The sequence below is a fragment of the Nesoenas mayeri genome (genome assembly GCF_963082525.1).
Source record: "Nesoenas mayeri genome assembly, chromosome: 7".
NCBI lineage: Eukaryota > Metazoa > Chordata > Aves > Columbiformes > Columbidae > Nesoenas > Nesoenas mayeri.
This window is the reverse complement of record NC_137551.1, coordinates 21,627,747-21,648,585: the sequence shown is the minus strand read 5'-3', so window position 1 is coordinate 21,648,585 and position 20,839 is coordinate 21,627,747. Positions and strand designations below refer to the sequence as shown.

The 20,839-nt window shown below is 40.8% G+C and overlaps 2 protein-coding genes across 2 annotated transcripts in view; one reads left to right on the top strand and one right to left on the bottom strand.

Moving 5' to 3' along the window:
- WDFY4 (WDFY family member 4) overlaps positions 1–20,839 on the top strand; it is a gene marked incomplete at both ends in the record, with an annotated part of 133,028 nt that overhangs the window by 90,909 nt on the left and 21,280 nt on the right. The window contains 5 exons of the mRNA XM_080347540.1: positions 12,015–12,060; positions 12,864–12,983; positions 13,534–13,651; positions 14,360–14,469; positions 19,413–19,566. Coding sequence (XP_080203666.1) covers positions 12,015–12,060; positions 12,864–12,983; positions 13,534–13,651; positions 14,360–14,469; positions 19,413–19,566 — 548 coding nt within the window. The remainder of the gene's footprint in view (positions 1–12,014; positions 12,061–12,863; positions 12,984–13,533; positions 13,652–14,359; positions 14,470–19,412; positions 19,567–20,839) is intronic.
- LRRC18 (leucine rich repeat containing 18) lies at positions 2,189–2,971 on the bottom strand (the record flags this gene model as incomplete). Its single annotated transcript, XM_080347541.1, has 1 exon — positions 2,189–2,971. One exon carries the CDS (start codon positions 2,969–2,971, stop codon positions 2,189–2,191), a length of 783 nt encoding a protein of 260 aa, XP_080203667.1.

Genomic DNA, 20,839 nt, shown 5'->3' with positions numbered 1-20,839 from the left:
GGGCAGATAGTCCCTATAAGTTGTTGTGGCCTGTGTCAGCTGTACTCCTTTTTAATGTTCATTCTTCCTGTTGTAGACCATTAACCGTCTTGTAAGCGAACATTTCCATCCCCGAGTACCAGCCATCAGCTTGCAAAAAGTATCAGTGTAGTGTGCAACCAGCTCTGGCTAGAGCCTAATCTATGCTAGTGATGATAGTTGGCTCTAAGGAGCATGATGTGTGTTATGTGTGGAGAAACCAATAACTCACCCCAGCATTTCCTTTCCTTGTGCTTGCTGGGTACTCAACAGGTGGGTATGTCTGGACATAAGATGCACTATGGCTACAGGAACTTAGGGCTTTAGCTGGGCTTATGATTATTGTGAGAAACACTTCACTCATGTTTGACCTCGGAGATTGAAGCAGGCTGTATGTCTAGGTGTAGAGTAGCCTGTCCTGAATCCCATAATGCTCTGCATTTTTTTTTTTCCTTAATTCTATTGGCTGAGAGCAGACCCTGTGCACCTTATTCACTCTGAGAATGTAACAGGCTTTTGGCATAGCTTTATTGGCCCATGCTATGCCATGAGCTGAAATAATGCTATGCTATGACATGCTATGCTACTGCCTAAATAATGATCCCAGAAAAGAAGTAGTGCTTCAGTGGAAAGTTAGAGAAAATGACCCCAGTGGGCATGCTTCCCTTTACCAAGCTCCAGTCTGGGAACATAAAGACTGAGGACTTCAATTTACTTTTTCCTCTTTGAACAGTGGAGCCACTTCTGAGTTAGAAAAATGCAAGAGCAGCACAAAGGTTTTTTTCCCCATCTAGGGGAAAATGCCCATCTTCCATAACATCCCAGCTTCTCCTGACCTACCTGGGACAGGGAGGCAGGCCAGACCAAGCTGTTTGACCTGACACATTATTTACAATTGCACAGCTGAAAGAAGAAATTAGTACTTTGATGTATCATATGACGTTGAGGTAGTACCATCTCTGGAAAACCCCATATCAGTTTTTCCACCTAGTCCATAGGAATAATACATAGGAGTCGTGACTCAGACTCTAGCCATTTAAAAAATGATACTGGACAACTGGATTCTTTGCCCCTGGCACTTTATTTTTCATTTAAATATACTTAAATATTTGCTGTCACCATATGTTACTACAGCCACAGTCATCATGTCTTCTCATGTCATGCTTGGCTACATTTATAATATTATTGCTTATACCTGTATATTGCTGTTTGCAGGCTGTCAGCACTCTCTGCCCTAGGGATGTGATTTGAGCAAGTGAATGTGTGCGCTCAGGGGCGCATGTGAACAGAAAGCTCACCAGACCTGATTTCATCAATTTACTGGCTAATTCTTAGATCGTGGAAGAGGGTAACTTTTTTAGTAACTGTCTAAGTGATACTCCCTCTCCCTTCTGTACCTCCTTGGAGGGAAACTCAGATGCAGATGAAACACAGTGAGCATAGGTAATGGTGCTGACTGTGTCATGCAAGTTAGAGATCACTGCAACCAGGTATAGCACCCAAAATCCCAGAGAACTTGCTTGTGCAGAGTCTGGTCCCTTGATGGCAAACAGGATCACTGGTTGTTTAGCTCTAAACATCATGTTTACACTGCTTAGTTACTTGTGAGCATAACATTTGTGTCGTCTGCCTCTGCTGAACTGGAATGGGCTTATGGTTCCTACACTGATAGTGCCTGTCTGAGGTTCTCTGAGGGGCTGGTGTCAGCCACCCGCAGCAGAAGGTTCCCAGGCCTCTTCTTTTTCCTCCAAATGGTGTTTAGTGGGGCTAGTTTGACTGTGTCTCATTCTGTGAAAATGAAAAGGACTAATGTCTGGCTCTTAGTGGTGGGAGTGGAGTTACTAGTAAAACCTATCTTTTTTGAAGATTCCTTCACTGGACACACACACACAAGAAAGAAACAAACACACACCACAAAGCCCACCAAAAAACATGGAGAATGTGTAGGAACAAGACCAGATGGAAACAGTCCTTTCTTTCCCAAATGCACCCTTTCCCAAATATATGTCTGGTCTAGCTGTTTTGGATTTCGTTTCAGAGACCAAACAGATCTGCCACTTCTAAAACAGAGTAGATATTTGAAAGAGAAGAACTGCAGGAAGGAGGTCTGTGTTTTATTAGCTTGGGCTGGACTTCATGGGACATGGTCTATCGAATGCCTTGATAGATTTCAGAGATCTTTGTCTCTTAATCTCCATTCTTCTTGGTTATGCTTTGCAGAGGAATTGGGTGTAAGAAGTAAAGGGAAACTCAGCTTCTTTGAGGGGCTGGGTGTCACGTTTGTTAACTTGTTCATGTTATGCCTCTCATCCTGACACGTCTGCAGGCAGGAACAGCACAGGTCTTTCTCTTGTACTAAGTAAAGTGTTTTTATGCGTTTGATGGAGTCAGCAGGCTCTTCTTCCTTTGTTGAATCTGGGAAAGGGTTTCTATCTGCATTCAGTTTCTTGAGGTTGGGGAGGTTTTTCACACTGTTTGGGATGGTGGTCAAGGCATTGTCAAAGAGACCCAACTCCTTAAGGTCCTTCAGGGCCCCAAGACTGGTGGGAATACTGTCAAGACTGTTCAAGCCAAGGTTGAGAATGCGCAGGTTCTTGAGAAGGTTTAATGCTTTTGGCAGTTTTTTGGTGGTCAGCTTGTTGTTGCTTATATTCAGATAGTAAAGGTTCTGAAGTTTACCTATTGCCTCAGGCAGATCCTCAAGCTGATTACTATGCAGGTCCAGCCAGCGCAGTTTCTGGAACTGCTCAATGCTGCTAGGAATCTTTTTTATCATGTTCCTGCTCAAATCAAGTTCCTCCACATCATTCAGTTTCAGAATGCACTTGGGGAAGGTGGTGATGCCCATCTTGCTTAAGTCAAGACGGCGTCCTCCTTCAGCAGATATCCACATGGATTTTTTGGCAATTTTCAAGGTGATCTTCTTTCCTTTTGGACCTTTACCTTTGGCCATCCTTTCCACTGAGAGACAGAGACACACACCAGACCCTGTGGATAAAATAAGGGAACTCCAGTAAAGCTGTTGAAACCAGTGTCTGTTACTTTCCAATTCATAACAAAGTAATCACTTAGTTAAAAATGAACACGTGACCATTGGACTCTTCAGAAGTCTTTTTAAGATCAGGATTTTTCAACCCTGGAACTGCAAGTCTGAAAGTTCTTCCTGAAAGTATTTGGGGTAGGTGAAATTCTAGTAATTTACAATATTATTATATTGCATTGTAACACCTATCTGGCATTACAGGATGAGATTGCAAGTGGGAGAAATATGCTGTCTTTCATCCCGAGGTACTGATTTGAGCTCACCATGTAATGTAACTGAATGAAATGTGTTGCTATCTACCAGCCATTTGAGGACCTGAGCAAAATGTATTGTGAGTTTCAATTCAGACCTTGGGGACTGCACTAAAAGAAGCTATCCAAAACCATGCTTATTCTACCAGACCAACAGGGTGCCTTCTTTACAAGCTGGACATATGTTGCAGGTTAGTTAAACATCTTGTTTAATGGAGCTGAGATTTGGGCTCTGGACACTGCTGAAAGATTAAATATTTAAAGCAAATGATTAAAAGTCTTGTTTTAACCAGGATCTTGGGAACATAGTGGGCTCCCAGATTTGCTATGACTATTTGCAGTTCACACATCACCTGCAGGGCAGACTGCAACAGGGGATCTGTGTCAGTGCTGCTTACTGGCATGGTAAACCACGCCTTGCTAAGTGTCTCCTGTGCTCTCAGGCAGAGACTATGGATGGTCTAACCTTGTCTATCCATCCGTGTTGTGGATTAGATGGACTCCCACTGCAAAGGTGTCCTGCCCTCAAAAAATGCATTTAAGTGTTCTGGTCAGACTTTTGACTAATGCTGATGCTCAGCATGTGCTATGTAGTTCACTGTAGCCTCAGGTTTGGTGAACTGTCTCTCTAATCGAAGGTCATCAAATACAGCTGCTAATTATGGCTAGTTACAAAGGAAATAGGCTGATTCTCTGGAAATGGATGACAATGTCCCTCTCAGCCATAGCACAGAGAGGAGCATGGGTTACAGCTGACTGATCTCAGGATGGTCAGGGCACTCTGGCATTTAATTGTGAAGAGACAAATCGTAACTCTGAATTATTATTTGGGACAAAATATGGGTCTGTCTACAATACAGTTATTAGAAAGGCTTCATTACAAACCCCTCAGGCTTTTTGGCTACTCATTAATCATGTGCAAATACATGAAGGGGAAGCTCAGGCTGTAACTAAGGCTTTTCAGCTCCTTTTCAGTTACATGCCATAGCCAAAAATAATGCAAAAGCAAGGGGGATGTCTGCCAGTTATCACTTACCCTCCTGGGATCTCTGTAATGAGGTAGATGCTTCAGAAAATCCTGGAAGCAGCATAGTGGTACATTCCAAAATGAAGTCTTTGTTATTTTATATAAAAATGTTTAATATAGTTGTTAATAAATCTTTCTGAGTCTGTCACTCTCATGTTTCCATCTCTCACCAGTACTTACAGGGCCATATTACCATTACATCTGAAGACCTCCCCCTCTTTCCTGTATTTAACCTTACAGTGTCTCAAGGGCAATATCAATGCTATGCTTTCCATAGTGTAGACTGGTAACTGAAGCAAAGTACTCTACAGTGGGAAATCAAGCACTTTTTCCACCTTTGTTGAGATTAGCTTAAATAGTTTGCCCATGAGTGGGTATGAATTCTGGAGGTCAAAATAATGTTTTGTTTTGTTTTAATTGTGTTTCAGTCATTTTAAGGATCTGATTAAATGTTCTTTTTGGCAATTCTCTGAAGATCAAGTTCATGCATGGGAAATGCCCTACTACTGATAGCGGACACCCTAAGTCCCTTACTGGTGCACAGAGGGTGATAACCATGCGTCAGAAAAAGATCTGTGGGGCAGCTTCCTTGCATTTTGCAGGATAGAGAGAGACATTCTGCCTCCTGTGGTTGATGTGAACCTGGTGACTTTTGGGTCTAACTTTCTCTTTGTCTGAATTTTGTGTTGGATGAGTTGACCAAAACATACAATGCATTTTGATCAGTGAAGTTCTTTAGCCAAGTATGCTCTAAAAAAAAAAAAAAAAAGAAAGGGAGGGTCTCTAGGAAAAAATACTTTTTTTTTTCTAAAGTCAAAATTATATATTTTTAAAATGCTTTAAAAAACCTCTTTTAAACTCTCAGAAACATGTTCAGTTTCTAGTAACTTTTTTCCATTACTTTACATTTAAAAACCAATGGAGTAACATCGATCCAAAACGGTTAGTTTCCTTTCTTAAAACCAGCAACTAACCAACAAGTCAGCCTGTTCCGCCGGGGTCTGTGGGTGCCGGTTCCCGGGGCCGGGGTCCCTCAGTGCTGTGCGGCCCCGGGGGCACTAGAGGGAGCCGGTGTCGAAGGTTGGGCGCTGGAGGCTTGTCGGGAGCCGTGGAACGCTTCAACCTTTGAGGTTTGGTACTTCTCTGTCAATAACCCTTGCCAGCTTGTTACATAGTTTGACCCTGGACCTTTCAGATTTTTCAAGAAGTCCAAACAAAAACAGATCAGGGTAATTCTCCTGAAGACAGATCCCTTTGTATAATGCACTAGATAATGCCCACCTGAAGGTAGGGTCAGGTCTCCTTTAGTCAGGTTTTCTTTAAATCCTACTATGGACTTCTCACATGCACTGATCAGGAAAACGTGAGTCTCTAGGGAGTGCTCATGCTTTCCAAGTGCTATTTCCTTTGTGTTAAAAGTTGGAGCCATGTTTCAAATTTACAAAGGGGTGATTTACAATCCTAAAGATAGGGATTAGCATTAGAGTTCTGCAGAAACACTGCAGTGCACCAAACAGCTTGAAGGGGATGAATAACTCTTGTCTCTGCATGTTTGTAAACTAATAATCTGTGTTTCACAGGGCTGTAGCTGGAGATAATGGAGCTTACTTAGCCATGTCTCATTTTCTTTAGCTCTGCGTAAGAGGGCTCCAGTTCTGTAGCCACTGATACTGAAAAACAGGAATAACAGAAGCCGTCCTTGGTGTAAATGTTAATTATGCCCGTTCAACCTCATGTTCGCAGTGCTTCTCCTGGGATAGCAGAAGGAGAGGTGCATGTGTTGCCCTGCTATCTAAAAAATTACAATGACTAGAGAGAACTCTTTACTGATTTTCTCTAAACCCTCATTCCACTGCTAGATTCACCCTCTGAGTTGCTGGCAGGCCTTTGCCCAAGGGTGGAGGTGCTGCATTCCTATGTGATAAGGTCTAGCTAAAGAGGACCTTGACTGGAAAACTCTTTCCTTTTTTATCCACATTTGGTAAAATCTTTGGTCTGGAGCTGCCAGACCTTTAGGAGTGTTTCATAGGCGCAGAGCTTTGAGGCTGACTTGATACAGAAATAAATAGAAAATGTATGTCAAGGGCATCATGCTGTATGTGGTGCTTTCTGTTGCTGGGAGATGCAGGAAGGGAAGACCTTGAGCATCAGGACTAGGACTGTCAGTGTCTCTCTGAGGCAAGGAAAGAATGGAGATTACTCTTTATCTGCACTTAAGCAGTTGTACAGGCCACAGTCATGACCCATTGTGTCTTAAGCCTGCTCCAAGAAAGGGATCTGATCTCAGAGGAATACATATTTGGACCTTGATGATGCAGTCTCTTCCACTTGAACCTTTCTTCTTCATTTCTCTGCATAGGTCTGGCAGGAGCAGAACATGCCTTCTGCCTGTGACATTGGGTGTTTCAGGACTTCCTTCTCTGTGATGCTGCCTGTTCTTTTCCTCCCATAGGCTGCTTCCTAATTTGCTGCACCCAACCATCTTGAATTAGTCTGTAAGAAAAGTTTCCTCTGTCTTCCTCCTGGAAGTCTGCTTATCGCAGAGCAGACTTGCCAAGTCCAGCGGAGCTATGTGTGCCTGCACCTCTCTAGGGACAGGAGGGCAGTGAGGTGACATATTGTAATTCACCTACAGAATAACTCTATGGAAATACTTTCATATACATCTTAAAAACAGTGTTTGTGTAGTAAATGATTTTGCATTAAGCCAAGCAGTTCTAGTTAGGGGGATTTTTATTTCCCTGCTTACAAGCCTGTTACCACTTCTTTGTTGTTGGATACGACCTGTTGTGGAAGAGAGATATTGTAAATACAGTCTCTCGCTAACAGGCAAGTTTAGACTAAATCATGCTGTGAGCAAATAGATAGAGGTTTCCTTGTTAATTTTCTTACTTTTCTAGATCACCCCATATCTCCTGTGCTATCACACAGTGCAAGGCTATTTGTAAAACCAAGGCCCACCAAGAACAAACAAAAACATTGGTTCATCTTAAGAATTCTGCCAGACTGCCCCCCTTCATAAGATCTTACCAGCAAGCAGCTAGGAAGACTTAAAGATGAGGTACAGATGTCACAAGCTGCTTGTTTTTTTCAGTAGTGTGGGATGAGCCTTCACAGTCTGTTACTGTGCAGTTGTCCTCCGTCTACTCTTCTTTGAGTAATGAAATTAGTTTTTCAGTCTGTAAATAAAGCTGTGAGCAGGAAGCACAGGACAATTTTCTTTTCAAAGTCCTGCAAATTCTGAATTGTGCTTCCTTGATGGAAAATGGCAGCCCTTCAAGAAATTTGTGTGAGTGTGCAGAGGGGGGGAAGGAGGAGTGACAAAAAGTACTTCCCCAGCTCCAGAGTCTCTATTCAATTCTTCTTTCACAGTCTGTGAAACTTTTGTTCCCAAGCAACAGCACTGCTAGGTCTTTGGAGATCATTAGCATAAGGTTTGGTCCCAGCATGCAAGTTAAAGCTGGAGAGAAGAGAACTGAACTGGATGCAATGCCTGGAAATGTTAGATTTCAAATTATGCAGAAAGAAAAAGCATCTGGACCTGGTTAGAAGCTGTTCCTCAGCTTCTAATATTGCCTTAACTGTCCATTTTAGTAATTTGGCTTTTTTTTTTTTTAACTTGTCTGTAACACTGTGAGGTGTAGCTGTGTGTTTTGTGGCAGGTGTTGTTCACAGGAGATGCAACACTGAGGTCCCTCTTGCTGATAGTGGGTACTGGATATTACTGTTATAAAGAAGCTGATAATGTTGATGTGTTTGTCTGATTCCAGGGCTGGAGATTGCATTTTGCTCACCTCAACAAATTAATTAAATTTGCTTGATGTTTTTCACAACCTGAAGTGTCCTTGAGTGCTGCATTTCTGCAGTGGAAAAGTTATCCTTTTGTCTGGTTTAAGCCTGTGAATACACATGCTGCAAACAGTGCTCTGTAAATGAGGGAGATTCCTTTCTTCCTCCCTGACCCCTTCAAGACATCCTATTTAAGGAGCCTTGCTTTAACATTATACCTATTTGTGAATTTTGCATAATATCTCTATTATTTGAGCACAGAGTAAGAAAGCCCAGAAGGTAGACTGGTACAATCAAAAAAGGAGGACCCTGTACCTTTTTTTCTAAAGTAATCTAACCTAACACTTTCTGAGATTTGAGAGAGAGTTAACTGTTTCATAGGGAAAGCTGACATTGATTTTTAACTTCTTTTGTCTTTTAGTAGCAGGACTTGGACCTAGATTGTAGTTTACCAGGAAGGGCATTTTCCTCACAATATTTTGGTAATTCCAAAGATTCTTTCAGAAAAGTGGTTTTAAGAGAGCCTTGGCACTGTTTTGGCACACTTTAGAGGTCTAGGACATGGAAGACAGAAAATGAAAGCAGCTTTGTGAAGTCTAAGAACCTAATTAAGTTTATTGGAATTTTAGTATTAATTTCAGTGGAGAAAAAGTCTTATTCTTGAGATTATCTCAACTGCAATGAATCTCCAAATGGGTTGAGGTCTACCTGTCTATAGAAAATGGAGAGCAGTGGCTTTCACAAGAGTGAGATCATAGTCTTATGTTAATGGAAGAGGAATTAATAAATAACTTATGGATAGTGTAGGCAAAGGTGGATCATCATTAGTACACATCATGATTAGATTCTGCCATGGCTAATGCCGTACAAATATCTTATAGATTTAGGCATAGATAGATACGTAGGTACCTCTTCTACTTCATAGAACTTCACCGCCTCTTGAAGTTTGGTTATTTACATTTATAAAGCACTTTTGTTTCTTTTTAAAACCAGCCTTTGATTATTTGTTTATTAATGCACTTACTAGGGTTGGATAGCTGCAGTTGATCTGCTTTGAGCTGTTGCTGAGCTGGTTGGGGTGGTGTTGGCTGGAGGAATGCTGGTTGATTACCAAGAAGAAGGGAGGAATAGGCTTGAGCTGCCTGTAGTGTGATTCATGTTCTGAACCTCTGTGAGTTAACAAGAGAGAACGCAGAATTCCAGATCTCAGGAGACCTGGAGGAAGCATCTTGCCTGGTCCCCTGAGACCCAGAAGGATGACTCTTACAGGGGAGTGACAACATTTAGCCTTGCATATTTTCATGACATGTTGAATCCATCATCCTCTGAGTTATAAAGCAGCTTCCAAAGACAGCAGAGAGAAGATTGTTTTGACCCTTGTAGAGTCCTTATTAGCTGTTTAGGGCTTGTGACAAGCAGAGCAAGAGTTCCACTAGAGGATCATTGCACCCATAAGTCAACACATGTATATTTGTGTAACACATTCACAAACTGGGACAGTTTAGTCCTGTATACAGTATTTTAGTTCCCTTATAATGCTGCCACTTGAAAATGTTGGAGGAGTGATAGATTAAACAGGTTTGTACATTAAATAATATTTTGCTTTCTAACTCAGCCATAAACCCAAAATAAACCTGGGCAGTTTTAGTGAGTCTGTCTGCCCCTGTGGAAAGAGAAGAACCTAATCTGATTCCTCTGTGAAAAACACCCTAATCCAACCACACTTCAAACGATGCTAGGAGTACTGATCCTGTTCCATCCCTTTGAGATACTCTCTCCAAGTTCCAAATATCTTTTGGAGACATTAAAAAGGCATAAGAGGCAAAGCCCTGTGAAGTCTACGGGTAGTGTGAGAGGGTTGAGTTGTAAAGGATAAGTGTTCATGGTATTTGTTTTCTACTTTGCAATTGTTACATTCATGAGCTAAGTGTGGCTCAAACAGGGGATGCAAAACTACCATAACTCTAGTCAATGAACTTTCTTAAGATTTACATTGTGTAAATCAGACCATCTTATAATGTATTAATTTTTTACAAATAGTGAAGAACCAATTTTCCCATATGCCTGTTTTTTATAAATCTAGCCTCTCATTGTTAGATTTCATATGCTTAGCAGCAGAACTAAACTAAGTTTAGGGGTTGTAGACCATGAGCTGGAACTGGTCCTGGGTTTCATATTTGTCCTTGAAACAAATAATTACTTAGGCTGTGCAAAATTCTTCACTTTTCTATGAACAGAGTTCCTAAGCAAGGCATAAAATACTGTGTTGAGAAAACTGTAGTGTTTTTCCTTTATGTGCACTATTAACTGGACCAGGAGTGAATAGGCAGTAAAATAATGATTCGTAATCATGAAAGGTAGTTCAAAAGAAATTCATACTGCCAAGATTGCAATACTGCAATATTGCAAATACTGCAAATTCAATGAAAATGTAATGGTCATAGAACACACTAGTGTTTGATTTAGATCTCTGAGGATGGTTTAAGCCTAGCTTTACAAACTTCTGGTGTGATCCAATGTAGAGCACAAGGTTTAAAATAGCAGCTAGTTACTCCTGTAGCAGTTTTACAGCCTGTGGTTGAACTGATTTCCTTACACTTTGGGAAGTCAGTATCCCGTTTCTGAGCTGGCACCTTAGGATTAGCTTGAAGTTGTACACTCAAAGGGAAAAACATCTCCTACCACCAGTTATATCATGTGTCAGTAACCCTGTTTACTTTGACAGATCAAAAGTTTCTTTAATGCAGAATCTGTCACTTGTCTGTGTGGTCTCTAGGAACTGACAAGAGGAAGTCCATGGCCTTCAGATAGTTACACGCCTTCTAGCTCAGTGTAGTTGAAACATTACTGTGTTATTTCGCTCAGAACCTTTAACCCTTTCATACTTTCAAGTGAATTCCCCTGTTTAGAATCTTCCTTAAGCTGTTTTGTTTTTTGTCTAAAGTTTCGGTAAAAAGTTACATTTTGAGAACAAAGTAGAAAAACTGTATTTACTCTATTGCGTTAAAAAATTATCAAGATGGCAAGTCTCTTTTTAAGGACTACATTAGTTTCAAAGTGCTTTATGTAAAAAGAAGATCTGTGATATGGAGACTGAGACACCTCTGGTTTCAAGATATTATTTTCAGAATGCTTCAGAAAAGCATGAGCCTTTGAGAACAAGGCTTAAGAACAGAAACAGCCAGCCTTAATGGTACCTGCCACTAGCACTCCAGCTCTATGGTGGGATGAGATCAGGAGCACAGACTGATCAGCAGTGTGGCTTGGCTTGGAACAGCTGAGGAGGTTGCTGTCCCCAGTGTGGCTTGGCTTGGAACAGCTGAGGAGGTTGCTGTTCCCAGCTGTCCATCTGCCTCTGCTGCCAGAGCATCTTCTCTGCCTGTGAGTCAGCTTCTGAATTCTTGCAGTTTACCATGTGGCATCACCATCACAATTTGCTGAGATATCTTAAGGCAAAGAGAACCCATCCTTAGCACCACCACCATAGTTCCTTCTTTTTTCTTTATTAAATATCATACTTTACATGGCACTTCTTTCAGGACCAGACTGGCAATTATCTTGGGGCAAGTCAGCATGTCATAGGGAGAGTGACTGACAGTGATAAACTCATCAGCTATCTGAAGATAGGCCACCCTGGTTCATAAGACAGACTCTTCCTTCCTAATGAAAGCAGTAGTGAAATTTGTAATGTGCAGCACTAACCTAATCAATGACACTCTTTTTGAAATTTTTAATTACTTAGTCAATGATGAAACTTCAATATTCTTCTAGTTTTGATGTTCTGTCATTTCTGTGGGATGAGAGCCAGGGGTACAGATGTGAATGTTTTAACTTTCTCTTACTGTTCTGAAGCAGTCTATTTCAGTTGAATATTTATTCCGTACAGGAAGCACTCAGGAGGGGAAAAGAAGACAATGCTTCAAAAGTGGCAGGTAAGCTGAGTAGTGGCTGCACATCGTTAAGCAAAGAATTTCAGCACTTGTCTGTGTTTCTGTTTACAGATATTTGTGTGTGTATGTGTTTACTACAAGGCCTAAAGTGTTCTCTCACTGCTAGAGGTGAGGCTATTGGCAAGAAGAGCAGAGTATTTACATCTGATTATTGTGGAAGTTTTGCTCCTCCTGCTATGACACATATGGTGCTACTGTTTGGTGGAGCAAGTGTGATTTTATGTACTTTTTAAAACTGAGACCAAAGAGAGCCACCTAGTTGAATGATTATTCATGAATCATCTGTACAATTAAATCGGTGCATCTTGTCTTTTCCCAGATGTTTTGCTGAGCTGAGAGATGCATTTACTTTGCTGTACCCTTGATCTTGTTGACCCAAGACACATTGGAGAAATCTATACCTTCTTATTTATACATAGCACTTTGTGCAGCCTTTTCTGTACAGGCAGTTGTCCAGGATTTTGCAATATACAGATTGCATGCATCACTTTTAAATCAGGGAAAAAGTGCTCTGTTATGCAAATACAGCATAAAAGCAATGGGTGATTATAGACAAATGCAAATGGCCTGTCTGAAGAAGAGCCAGAAACAAGACTCTGATTCTCCAGAATGGATTGTTGTATAAGAGATTGTGCTGATCTGAATGGCAATCAGCAATTGATTACACTATTTATAATTCTTATCCTGGTGCACCTGGGAACCACAGGGCTCTGAGTGTGCCTTTGAGGCATTATTTTCAGAGGCATAGTTAGGAGATTTTAATGTTTGTTTCCTTTTCCTGGCAGAAGAGGGAGATCAGCAACTTTGATTACCTCATGTACCTGAACACATTGGCTGGCCGCAGCTATAATGATTACATGCAGTATCCTGTGTTTCCATGGGTCCTCGCTGACTATCACTCCGAGGTCAGTACTAGCTGTGTCATTCTGTATTTTCTATGATAGCAACCATACAAAGGTTTGTTGAATGATGCCATTGAAGCAGAAGGGTATAGACCCAAGGGTTCAAATTTTGACCTGTATTGCTTCTTTATAAATTAGCCTATCTTCAAATCAGCATGCTTAGGATCACATTTTGCCTCAGAGAGTTGGATGAACATCTCTTAAAAACATACGTAGTTAAGGGCAAGCTGCATCAGCTCAGCAGGGACAGGCTTCTGTGACCCCTGACAAGGAGATTTGGACAAAAAATCCTTGAGACGAATTTGCAACCTGCCGTGTCCTTTATTTGTAAAGTTCCTTATACACACTATCCTTTCTGTGGCACATGCTGCCACGCTCTTTACAAGGCCCATCCCAGTTCTGGAGATGGGTGTTTTGGTACTGAGTCTGTGGACTTCTTGTATAGGTGAACCTTCCAACACAGCCTTGCTTCCATCCAGTGTCACTGAGTTAGTCATGATGTCTAAGACTCAGGGATCGAAACATCCACATCTTTTCTGGTTTTGCTTTTCAGAATCTCAACCTTACTAATCCTCAAACATTTCGGGACCTGTCAAAGCCCATGGGAGCACAGACTATGGAGAGGAAACGCAAGTTCATCCAGCGCTACAATGAGGTGGAGAAGAGTGAGGGTGAGTGTTTTAGGAGAGTGACAAACAGCAGAGGCTTGAGTCTCCTCAGGCTTTTGGGGATGCTGATGAATTCCTTAGAAAACATCACCCCAAAACTTTCCAGAGCTGTGGCTAAGGGAGGCACCATATTAAAGAAACCCTCTTCCTTCTGCATACAAACTAGTTGAGGATTCAAAGAGAAGTGACTCCTGCAAGCACTGCCTTACATGCCTTTGTACTGGTGCATTCTGTTGTCTTCCCTTGGGCAGGAAGAGATGCTACAGAAAAAAAGCAATGTTCCCTGGAAAAAGACTGCTCTGTTACCTAAGGTGTGAGCATTAGTCTTGTCTGTTAGCTAAGTTACATGTAGAGGACTGCTGCACACAGCCTAGCTAACAGCTACTGTAAGAGAAAAAAACAGGATGTTGAGGTGGCTGACCTCTGGAAATCAAGACCTTTTTTGGTACTAATGGAGAAGGGGATGGTCTGGAAAGTTAAAGGACTTACTCTTCAGAAAATGAAACATAGAAGGCAAAAAAAGAACATACAGAGGTGGCAGTAACTGTGCACATTCAATACAAATATGCAAGGTGTGTTTTTGCTCACAGATCCTTGGAGCTATCTGCTTTAAAGACCTGGTCCCTGTTTAGTTGTGCTGTAGTAATAAGATATTGTGGGCTTGAAATGGCGATATCTTCCATTGAAATCTGATTTGTGTCCAATTTCCAGGAGACCTGTCAGCCCAGTGTCATTACTGTACTCACTATTCATCAGCAATTATAGTGGCATCTTACCTAGTCCGACTGGAGCCATTTACCCAGACCTTCTGTTCCCTGCAGGTAAGGGGCAAGATAGCTTCCCTTCTACACCTTGCCATGAACTGTGTAGCACATTACAGTGGCTGTGTAATGAAGGAGGATTAATTCTTTTGATGTTTTCTGTATACTCTGTGTGGACTCTGGGCTTAGTGAAGGCTCTGTGCTGTGCCTGTTGAATTCAGTGAAAATATCTCAATAGGAGCATGGCTCCCTGGTGACCTTGTTCTGTTTTCAGAGAGAAGGAATATTTCATTTTGGTCCTGTGAGGCTTTTTGTGAGAGCTGTGGCATGTAAACACCAAGAAAATGTTTTACTGCCTGTCTGAACATAATTTTCTGATTTTGAGGCAGATGAGACTTTCATGGTAGGTATTCTAGGCCCAAGTGCTCATACAGAAATGTGGCTACAGGCAAGCACTTGGAGCTGCCTAGAAGTGGCATAAAGAGCATTCCTGGGCCAGATGAGGACACACAGATTTGGTGAGTGGAGAATGATAGGGATGATGGGATCAGCTCTCTGAAGGAGAAATGGGATGAGACTACCTCCAGTGCTCCAGAATTAATATTTTTTTTTTTAGCTTGTTCTGAACTTGGCACTGGTTTATGGTGCCAAAAGCACTTGCCATGGAATTTAATTTCATGGCAACTGAACTTTGTGCTTACCTTTTCCAGCCGATCAGCATACAGGGGCCCTAAATTTCCTGATGGACCTCTTCAGCAGGCAGTTGGTGACACACAAGCATAGACACTTGGGCTGTGCCAGACAGTTGTTACCATTACTTCTGTAATACATTTTGTGTTATAGCAGGGTCTACCAGGAGGACAGGTCCTCAAAGTGCATTTCTAAGAAGCGTCTTTCTGAAATATGCCTGTCTTTATGGAGCAATGTGAGGAAGACAGCAGGGCCAGAATATTCCAGTCAGATTGTTGTACATGTAGTGATGGCTGGCCATGCCTTCTGCAGCTTTCCAAGTGCTTTGCTGTTGTGTTGGTCTTTTTTTTTTTTTTTTAAATGAACTAATACAAATAAAGTGCTGTGCTAATTAAGTAATAAGCTGTATGATATTGGCTGTTACCAGCAGTAGCTGATGGGTTACTGAACCACCTGAGGCAATGGTTACCATCGCACCCTGTGAGCCATATGTTAGCTGCAGTCATGAATGACTATGGAGCAGTTATTTCTTGTTGTAAACAACAAAGGCTGCTGTTGTCTCACTGGCGCACTTTTCATGCATAACAAGTTCCCAGTCTGAGTAAGTGTTTTGTGTCTGTGTTTGCGTGTGGTTAGCAAGTAACCATTTTTGTGGGGATAGTTATCTTCAAAGTCTGCTGAGGTCTGAAACACTCAAAATTTTGTCTGCATGTGTATCCATTGAAACCATTTAACTTCTTCCATAGTCATTCCTTTGCTTTTATGTTGCTACATGTTCAGCTGAGCTCATCACTGTCATTTCACTGTACTTTATGAGTACTCCCAAACTCAAGACCCTGGAAATAGGCTGAGCCGGGAGCTGTGAGAGCTTCTCAGCATCTTAAAAAGTAGAAAAGCTATGCTTATAACTGCAACCTGCCAGTCTGAATGCACATGACAAGGAAATGAAACAACGTGCGCGCGCCCCTTCTGAAAAATTGATCTTGGCATACCATACTGCTTCTCAAGTCAAATAATTGATTTACACCTCACCGCAGAAGAAGGTAGTGAGGAAGCATTGCCTCTAGTAAGGGAACTGTACAGGAGTTTACAAAACTTTATTATTTCACATTTTTTTAAAGTGTTGGGTGGTGTTTCCATTTCACCTTAGTCAAGTACCTCATAGAATTCCTTTCAGAAATTGGTCTCAGCACCACAAAATAGCAGCAAAGGTTTCTGTGTTTAATGTCTTCATCAGAAAAGCACTCTAAGACCCTATGCCTTTGACAGTTGGTGACACTTGCTTTTGATTCAACTCAGATTTTACCCACTTTTATTCTTATCCCACTGTTGCACTTCAGTTAGCAGGCTGATATTTTCTGGCATTTACCTCTCAAAGGTACTTACAGACAATAAGGTTCCTTCTCTTCATTTTGTCACTGACTCTTAAACAGTCATTTGCGCACTATTTACGCAGGTGTTTACTTCTCAATTTCTCTGGGCATGTGGTTAAGTCTTTGCTCCCTTGTAAGCATCCCTTAGAAACACTTTGAGGCCTTTGGGTTTAAAGCACCACTGAGAATCAATGATATTTAATTTTATAAATATGGGAAATTCTAACCTCTCTAGAGATTACTTTCACTGGTTGCTTTGTGTGTACCCTGCTGAACTGTAGTTTCAAAATGCATGTTTTCCCAATATTCCTGATGACAATGTAAGACCTCTACTGAAAGGAAAGAAAACCGAGACTTACTATATCTTGCTATAGGAAAACCATGAGAGTTTGACGACTTGCAATCTAAATGCATAAAGCAATTCTTGATTCTCTTTTTCCCTTTCAGTGCAGTTTTTGCATTCATAGAGAGAGAAAACTCATTAATTCTGATATAAATATATGCAAATAAATTTATTAATATAGGAAATGGGAAAATCAGTTATTGCTTCCTTTATAAATAATACAGGCTTAAGTTTTAAAGATATTACTTTTCCCTAAAATGAATTAGACAGCCAGGGAAAAAATCACATTTTTTTGTGGTGGTAATATCTTTAACCAGATTTGTCGCGCTAACAGCATTTCCTATGTATATATTATTTTTATTTAATACAGGTAATCTTTTTATTACAAATCATATTGTTTCTCAGGAGATTACCATCAGCTCTCATAAAAGCTGCAAAAAAAGATGAAAAAGCATCAATCACCACCAGACACAGCACGCTGTGTGCAGATTAAATATACCAAGTCCTTTAATATGCTTCAATGAGATACTTGTTAGCTGTTGATTTATTTATAGTCCTTCTTCTACTCTGTTTTAATTTCGATTTGAATTTGACTCCAAGGGTCCCTGCCTAATAATGATCAAGAACAAGCTGACCTTGTGCATCAGATTAACTCCAGCCAGGTTTACGCATGTTATCAGACACTTTTTCGCTCAGTCCCTTGTGTGGGTGTGGGAAGGCTTCACAATTGTCAGTGGTATAAAGAAGAAGGACATAAAATACAAGGAAGCAGAACTGTGTTGTCATTTAGAGATGAGGCTGGACCAAAAACCTCTTCACAATTCACCTCAGGGGAAACAGCAATAGGGTCTTTCCAACTGGAATATGTATTGGCTTTTGGTGGGAGTCTATCTCAAAAGACAAACAAGGAGATTCATCTTCAAAACTTAGGGTTTATTAACTTCTGTGTTTTGATCGCTTACCTGTGAGGGTAGTTTCTCCCTAACAAAAGATATGACAAAAGTTATTTCTTGACTTGCAGTTCCCAGACTTAGCAGAGTTTGTAGATCTGAAGGGGTTGTATCGTAAGTGTGCAGGTACTTGGGGGGATTGAAAGAACAGTGGTTGATATCATCAGAAACCAATATGAGAACTGCTGCTCAGGGTTCCTTACTGCCTGAGGATGCTTAGATGTTATTTTCCTATTAGATTGCCAGTCAAAACTTCAGCTGACTGTTACTGTGCAGAAGGACAGCATCCTCCTCATCTGGCAGTCTACAGGTAGAGAGAAAAATAAACAAAACCTATCAAGAGACAGAACCTGACTGCATCTCCTGTTCATTAACAGACTGACTCTTGCACCACCTCTGGGTTTTAGTGTCTTTGTTCTGCAGTCCTGTTGGCTTGTTCTTTTTGCCTAGTGAAGCAGTTTTGAGAATTGAATGGTTGAGGATGAGCAATCATTCGCACATTTTCACTGCAGTACAGAACTGTTTAAAGATACTTGTTCTATCTGACAATCTCTCTTGAATCCTGACAGTGGGATGGTGTGTCATGTCCCATGACATATGATCAAATTGATTAACCCCAAAGAGAAATACCTATATTAGCCTGGAAGCATGTTGTAGCAGGGCAGCTATACTGCTGCCAGTACTTGAACTAGGTATTGAGAGGCAATTTGGTTCTGTCACTTTATACAATTAAAAAGTTGGCTTTCTTCTGAAACAGCTTGTTTGTTCTGACAAACTCATTCAGATGATCTCTAAAAACTGATTTCTATTTGATTATTTCCATTCTTGTAGAAATTTTATGTTAAAAAAAAATCCTTTCATGCTCAAGGTAGGGACTCTTATGTAAAGGTGAACCTGTATTTTCACAAATGCATTCAGTATCTGAAATCCCATTAGAAAATCCTGTAGGAAATAAGGTTCCAATATAAGGTATATACCATTCCTTCAGTGAGTGATTTTTTTTTTTTTTTTTCTTTCTTTCTTCGTGAAGCCATAGCTCAGAATGATGTCCTAGGCTACTAAGGCTGCTTTTGTCTAGTGTTTGACTCTCATTAAGCTAAACATGTCAGAATGCTCTCAGGATGTGAGGTAGTTTGTTTTTCCTCCCTTACATACCAATTCAGCTTGGGACCCAGACATTCTTCCTTTATTGCCCTCTTTCCTCTTTATACTCTTTATTCTCAGCAGAGTTGTACATAAAAATGTTCAGAACTATTTGGGTCACAACTGAAATTAAAACACTGAAGTTATGTCCACTGCTTGCAAATCACTTTGGGATAAAAGGAATGAATTGCCTTCAGAAATATGAATAATGGGTATGCTGATATTCTCAGGTTGCCCATGATCATTTCTGCTTGTCCCTGTGTTACTGCAAGCTATGCTAAGGCTCCAAGCCTTATGGTATTCTCAATCTACATATCTACAAACTGGAACTAAGACAGCCCCTAATATTAGATCATGGTAAGCAGAGCTGGAACAGATTTTGAGATATCACCTAATCAAACATGTGATAAGATGATTACTGAAGAATTGGCTAATATTCTGCATCTGCCTTTTATTTGACAGAATACTCACACCGCATTCTTTGTGTCTGTCTCCATTTCACAGGGTGGGAGCTTCGATGTTGCAGACAGAATGTTTCACAGCGTCAGGAGCACATGGGAATCGGCGTCAAGGGACAACATGAGTGATGTCAGGGAACTCATACCTGAATTCTTCTACTTGCCAGAGTTCCTAACCAATGCAAATCACTTTGAACTTGGTAAGTTCTAGAAGCAACTTCAGTGCTCCCCTTCCACTGCCCAGCATCGTGCCAAGGCAAAAGATCCAAATCACATGTTGAGAATTGTTCCCTCGACTGTGCACACTAATGAGGCTCTCTAGCAAAGAGAGATAATTTTTTATTTAATAAGACTACAAGAATACAAGTTTCTAATATCTGAATTATATCAGAACCACCAAGTTGCCAGCTCTGAAGGGGTTGTAGTTCCTGTTAGTTGATGTGCAAAGCAATTGCACATTTTGTCAGACAAAGGCAAATTTTGATATAGGCAGTCTAGTTGGCTGTTTTTGAAAATTTTGCAACATCACAGTCTCTTCTGAATGTATACTGTCTCTAGCCCTTCCTGCATCATTGATGGAGGGTCAGAGAGAATCCAGAAAAAATAGTATTCAGACATAAGTATGGAAGTCCCTATTCATTTCACTTTACAGGAGATTCGCGTATTTTGCAATGAAAAGCTGCTTTTTGTAGCTGATACTTCTTTTTTTTTTTTTTTTAACAATTAAAGCAGAGGAGAAATACCTGAAGAATCATTCTAAATTGGTGATGGCAAACACAACTTAAACCAAGTTGTTATGGTCTAGCTATAACTGTATTATATTTAAGATCTCAGTGAACTGAGGCATTCTAAGGAAATAGCAGAATGGGAAAAGATGTGAGAAGATTGTTAAAAGATAAGAAAAAATTTGAGCGGTTTCATCCTGAGAAGAGGCCATGAAACAGAGCCTGGCTGAAATCAAGTTGAAGAGACTGACCTGAGTGGAATCAAGTGGAATAACCTAAAAAAGACACCAGAATCTTGCCAATAGAGAGCAAATATACAGGAAAACAAAAGAGTCAAAGCCAAGAACCTGAATCTGTTCACTGCTTCACTGTAAGGAAACCTGCAGTCCCAGACTTGAGCCTCAACTTAGATTTGAATTCATCCAGTTCCACAACACTGTGCTCTGATTTAAGAACATATGGTCACCTTCTGAAAGAAATCAGATTGCAAAGGGCTTAAGAACGAAATACCTCTCAGTGGCTGCTGTAGTAGCAACACCTGGCTGTTAGGCCCACAGGATGATGTATAAAAATAAAGTTGTGCCAACAGGTTTGTCTTGTCTGAGTTTGCAGTCTGTGTTAAAATGGTTTGTGCTGAGGTCATGCCCATTTTTACTGTGTTAGTGGTAGTCACACTAGAACATCTTCTTAGTGCTTTAATACTAGATCAGAAATCACAGGAGCAACTGGTTCTGCAGTGCTCTATGGC